Below are 6,000 nucleotides of genomic sequence, written 5' to 3'. Positions count from 1 at the left end.
ATTTCCAATTGCACCAAAATCCTAATTGTCTTCATATCAAATCAAATTTTATTAGTCACATGCGCCGAATACAACTGGTGTAGACCTTACAGTGAAATGCTCACTTATGAGCCCCTAACCAACAGAGCAGTTTCAAAAAATATGGATATGAATAAGAGATAAAAGTAACAAGTAATTAAAGAGCATCAGTAAAATAACAATATATACAGGGGGTGGTGGCGGTACAGAGTCAATGTGCAGAGGGTACCGGTTAGTTGAGGTTGTATGTACATGTAGGTAGAGTTATTAAGGGGGTACTGGTTCAGAGTCAATGTGCAGAGGGTACCGGTTAGTTGAGGTTGTATGTACATGTAGGTAGAGTTATTAAGGGGGTACTGGTTCAGAGTCAATGTGCAGAGGGTACCGGTTAGTTGAGGTTGTATGTACATGTAGGTAGAGTTATTAAGGGGGTACTGGTACAGAGTCAATGTGCAGAGGGTACCGGTTAGTTGAGGTTGTATGTACATGTAGGTAGAGTTATTAAGGGGGTACTGGTACAGAGTCAATGTGCAGAGGGTACCGGTTAGTTGAGGTAGTATGTACATGTAGGTAGAGTTATTAAAGTGACTATGCATAGATGATAACAACAGAGAGTAGCAGTGGTGTGGAGAGGGGGGAGGGGAGGGGGGGGTGGCACTGGAAATAGTCTGGAAAGGTCCTGGATGGCAGGAAGCTTGGCCCCAGTGATGTACTGGGCCGTTCGCACTACCCTCTGTAGTGCCTTGCGGTCGGAGGCCGAGCAGTTGCCATACCAGGCAGTGATGCAACCAGTCAGGATGCTCTCGATGGTGCAGCTGTAGAACCTTTTGAGGATCTGAGGACCCATGTCAAATCTTTTCAGTCTCCTGAGGGAGGGATAGGTTTTGTCGTGCCCTCTTCACGACTGTCTTGGTGTGCTTGGACCATAATGATAGATTGTTGGTGATGTGGACACCAAGGAACTTGAAGCTCTCAACCTGCTCTACTCCAGCCCTGTCGATGAGAATGGGGGGCGTGCTCTATCCTATTTTTCCTGTAGTCCACAATCATCTCCTTTATCTTGGTTACGTTGAGAGAGAGGTTGTTGTCCCAGCACCACACAGCCAGGTCTGTGACCTCCTCCCTGTAGGCTGTCTCGTTGTGGTCGGTGATCAGGCCTACCACTGTTGTGTCATCGGCAAATGTAATGATGGTGTTGGAGTCGTGCCTGGCCGTGCAGTCATTATAATTGTTACTGTGTTCTCATTGACAGTGGTGTAAAGTACTTAAGTAAAAATACTTTAAAGTACTACTTAAGTTGTTTTTTAGGGGGGTATCTGCACATTACTTTACCATTTATTTTTTTGACAACTGAGTTATACTTCACTACATTACACTATTCACTACATTACACTACACTATTCACTACATTACTATACAAAATAATGAAGTTTAACTTCATACATTTTTTCCTGACACCCAAAAGTAGTCATTACATGTTGAATGCATAACAGGAAAGGAACAAGATCCCTTTATTTATATTTAAAAAATGTATGCTTAACGTGCTTACTCTGGATTCATAAAAGATACTGAGCATAAATAACCTTGCTTACGCAGGTTCTAAGAAGTTTGTAACTTACGCACCTGTCATCTATAAATCTCAAATGAACTGAAAATAGATGGCACCTAAACGTTTCTTACAATCAGGGATTTCCTCTTCTAGAATGCGAGCACAAATGAGGGTTTAGTCAGGAATAGCCGTGGACCAAAAGAGAAAAGCAAACGTTCTGGAAGACGAGATCACGGCGATGGTAGAGGAGATTGAAGACAGACAACACGTATTATTCTGTGGACTGAGTAGTGGGTTGACAAACAGGTATCTTGGGAGTGTGTCGCCTCTGCAGTGAACGAGGAGCAGGACAGAACTGTGTCTGATGTGAAAAAGAAACGAGACCTTAAACTGCAAAGGAAGAAAGAATAGCCACACCTAACCAGCAGGGAAAATCACTTACGTCAAGTCTCGACTTTGAGTAGAGATAAGATCATTTCCATGTCAAAGTAAGGTTTTATAAATAACTATTTGGTTTTCTTGCATAATTCATACTTAAGATACACATTGATATTAAGTCCATTATATAAATGAGGCCCCAGGTCGTCCCTACTGCCTCTGATCTGGCGGACTCACTGAACACAAATTCTTCGTTTGTAAATTATGTCTGAGTGTTGGAGTGTTGGAGTGTTGGAGTGTTGGAGTGTTGTAGTGTTGGAGTGTTGGAGTGTTGGAGTGTTGGAGTGTTGGAGTGTCTGAGTGTTGGAGTGTTGGAGTGTTGGAGTGTTGGAGTGTCTGAGTGTTGGAGTGTTGGAGTGTTGGAGTGTTGGAGTGTTGGAGTGTTGGAGTGTTGGAGTGTTGGAGTGTCGGAGTGTCGGAGTGTCGGAGTGTCGGAGTGTCGGAGTGTCTGAGTGTCGGAGGTCGGAGTGTTGGAGTGTTGGAGTGTTGGAGTGTTGGAGTGTTGGAGTGTTGGAGTGTTGGAGTGTTGGAGTGTTGGAGTGTTGGAGTGTTGGAGTGTTGGAGTGTTGGAGTGTTGGAGTGTTGGAGTGTTGGAGTGTTGGAGTGTTGGAGTGTCGGAGTGTCGGAGTGTTGGAGTGTCTGAGTGTCGGAGTGTCGGAGTGTTGGAGTGTTGGAGTGTTGGAGTGTTGGAGTGTTGGAGTGTTGGAGTGTTGGAGTGTTGGAGTGTTGGAGTGTTGGAGTGTTGGAGTGTTGGAGTGTGCCCCTGGCTCTCCGTAAATGAGTAAAAACAAGAACAAATTGTGCCGTCTGGTTTACTTAATATAAGGAATTTGAAATTATTTCTACTTTTATTTTTGATACTTAAGTGTATTTAAAACCAAATACTTGTAGACTTTTCCTCAAGTACTCTTTTCACTTTTACTCGAGTCATTTTCTATTAAGGTATCTTTACTTTTACTCAAGTATGACAACTGAGTACTTTTCCCCCATTGCTCATTGGTCGTTCATTCTGACACAGGTGCACATGCTCTTACCTCATTGAAGGAGCAGGTTTTTTTAACCTGTGTGTCAGCTTTATTCCCTCCAAGCTTTATACTGCCAATGGCTTTATTTACTCTGCAGTTTTAAAATAGATTAAGTCATTTTGAACCTTTTTTTTTACCTCATTTCTCGTTTTTTAAGCCTTTTAAGTGTTTAGAGTAGGTCAGCTCTTTTTTTTTACAAGCAGGGTTTAACAGGGTTGTGGACGGTCAATCCCATTTCATCTCTTAGATTATTATTATTATTTTAAATCTCTGTTTTTGATGCTAATACTGGAACTTGGCTCCAGTAGTGGGTCTGTATGAGATTTGGGGTGATTTTTAGGGTGATATTTAGCGGAGATAGTTACCCAGAGAAAATCTCTGTATCCATAGTAGTAAAGCCAGTCATGAACCACCACGTTCCAGGTCCTGTAGTAATTGGCAAACGATGTTGAGTTCCACCAGTCCTGCAGAACAAAAAGGATGAAAATGATTTAATTTGGTTCTACAGCATTTTAAATAGTGCCAGGAGTTTTTCCTGGTCTGATTATAACAAATAGACAGTGTGTTTCAGAGGTATCACGTGTAGACTATTTGTGTGTGTGTGTGTGTGTGTGTGTGTGTGTGTGTGTGTGTGTGTGTGTGTGTGTGTGTGTGTGTGTGTGTGTGTGTGTGTGTGTGTGTGTGTGTGTGTGTGTGTGTGTGTGTGTGTGTGTGTGTGTGTGTGTGTGTGTGTGTGTGTGTGTGTGAATGTGTGTGTGTGTGTGTGTGTGTGTGGAATTTATACCTTATAGAACATCCTGTCTGCAAAGCGTAGCATCTCAGCGAAGGCGTTTAGCCAGCAGTGGAGGAAGGCGAAGAACATCAGCAGTAGCAGCAACATACCTGGGAGGAGGGGGTGGGAGAAGAGGGGGTGGGAGAGAGGAGGAGGGGGTGGAAGAGGGGGAGGAGAAGAGAGGGTGGGAGAGGGAGGAGAGAGGGGGGGAGAGAGGGGGAGGAGGGGGGTGGGAGAGGGGGAGGAGAGGAGGGGTGGGAGAGAGGGGAGGAGAGGGAGGGGTGGGAGAGTGGGGAGGAGAGGAGGGGGTGGGAGAGGGGAGGAGAGGAGGGGGTGGGAGATGGGGGAGGAGAAGGAGGATCGGGGTGGGAGAGAGAGGGAGGAGAGAGGAGAAGGAGGGGGGGTGGGAGAGAGGGGAGGAGAGGAGGGGGTGGGAGAGTGGGGAGGAGAGGAGGGGTGGGAGAGAGGGGAGGAGAGGAGGGGGTGGGGATGGGGGAGGAGAAGGAGGATCGGGGTGGGAGAGAGGGGAGGAGAGAGGAGAAGGAGGATGGGGGTGGGAGAGAGGGGAGGAGAGGAGAAGGAGGATGGGGGTGGGAGAGAGGGGAGGAGAGAGGAGAAGGAGGATGGGGGTGGGAGAGAGGGGAGGAGAGAGGAGAAGGAGGATGGGGGTGGGAGAGAGGGAGGAGAGAGGAGAAGGAGGATGGGGGTGGGAGAGAGGGGAGGAGAGAGGAGAAGGAGGATGGGGGTGGGAGGGGGGAGGAGAGAGGAGAAGGAGGATGGGGGTGGGAGAGAGGGGAGGAGAGGAGAAGGAGGATGGGGGTGGGAGAGAGGGGAGGAGAGAGGAGAAGGAGGATGGGGGTGGGAGAGAGGGGAGGAGAGAGGAGAAGGAGGATGGGGGTGGGAGAGAGGGGAGGAGAGAGGAGAAGGAGGATGGGGGTGAGAGAGAGAGAGAGATTTACCACCCCACTATCAGAACGTACTCAAGTAACTCAACTCATCTGACTTGTCCACTTACCTCACAGTAAGAAACTCGGCAACACATCGGGGCACAACCATAAACTCAGGTTGTATTGGCACTATTATCTCATTGTAATGCTAGTTCCTATCACAGCCTAGGGAATAGAATGGAGAAACCATAGATAAAGAACAGTGTGTTATCTCTCTGGGAGACTAACCTCCCTGTCGTTCATAGTAAATAGATCACCTGTAGATCTATAGAATCGCGCTGCAATGTAGAGCAGCTGCTTTTACTGGCTATTTTATGTTTGTTGTTTTTTTTTGCGATGATGACCCAAAACATCAGAACAGCAGACGTACTGCTCACCCCGATTCCAGAGACTCGGGAAAAAAAACAGGAGACGTAAGAGAAGCCGACGTGCCGGCGCCCTGACAAAACTACATAAAAAGTACATAAAACTGCCTCTAGACTCCGTTCTACTGGCGAACGTAAAATCACCGGAGAACAAACTGGATGAGCTCCGTTCGAGACTATCCTATCAACGAGACCTGAAGAACTATAATATTCTGTGTTTCACGGAGTCATGGCTGAACAAGGATATGGATCATTTACAGCTGGTTTTTCTTTGCATCGGCAGGACAGAAACGGCAGCGTCGGCTAAGCTCAAGAGGGGAAGTGTGTGTCTCTTTGTTAACAACAGCTGGTGCGCAATCTCTAATATCAAGGTACTGCTCGCCTGAGGTAGAATACCTCATGATAAGCTGTAGACCACACTATCTACCAAGAGAGTTTTCATCTATATTATTTGTAGCAGTCTATTTACCACCACAAACTGATGTTGGCACAGACCTCACTCAACCAGCTGTACAGGGCCATAAGCAAACAGGAAAATGCTCATCCAGAAGCTGCGCTCCTAGTGGCCGGTGATTTTTAGGCAGAAAAACTGAAATCCCTTTTACCTCATTTCTACCAGCATATCAACAGTGCAACTAGAGACAAAAAAAACTAGATCAGCCAATTGTGCGTTTCCCTATGGGACGCCCAATCACTCCCAATCACAGTCGGCTGTGATACAGCCTGGAATTGAACCAGGGTCTGTAGTGACGCCTCTAGCACTGAGATGCAGTGCCTTGTACCTCTATCCTCCTGATTCCTGCTTACAAGCAATAACTTAAACCGGAAGTAACAGACAGAAGTGGTGTTCCATTCGATGACCTCATCAGTCACAGACGTCACTAAT

The 6,000-nt window shown here is 46.5% G+C and overlaps 1 protein-coding gene across 1 annotated transcript in view; it reads right to left on the bottom strand.

The window, feature by feature from the left end:
- The window catches only part of soat2 (sterol O-acyltransferase 2), an 88,372-nt gene that overhangs the window by 11,459 nt on the left and 70,913 nt on the right, over nucleotides 1–6,000 (bottom strand). Inside the window, exons 11-12 of the mRNA XM_046312678.1 lie at nucleotides 3,815–3,912; nucleotides 3,396–3,494 (exon numbers count right to left, since the gene is read on the bottom strand). Of these exons, the coding sequence (XP_046168634.1) occupies nucleotides 3,396–3,494; nucleotides 3,815–3,912 (197 nt within the window). The remainder of the gene's footprint in view (nucleotides 1–3,395; nucleotides 3,495–3,814; nucleotides 3,913–6,000) is intronic.

The sequence above is a fragment of the Oncorhynchus gorbuscha genome, linkage group LG18 (genome assembly GCF_021184085.1).
Source record: "Oncorhynchus gorbuscha isolate QuinsamMale2020 ecotype Even-year linkage group LG18, OgorEven_v1.0, whole genome shotgun sequence".
In the NCBI taxonomy this organism is placed as follows: domain Eukaryota; kingdom Metazoa; phylum Chordata; class Actinopteri; order Salmoniformes; family Salmonidae; genus Oncorhynchus; species Oncorhynchus gorbuscha.
Note: the sequence above shows the minus strand (reverse complement) of the source record. Positions and strands in the feature narration are given on the sequence as shown.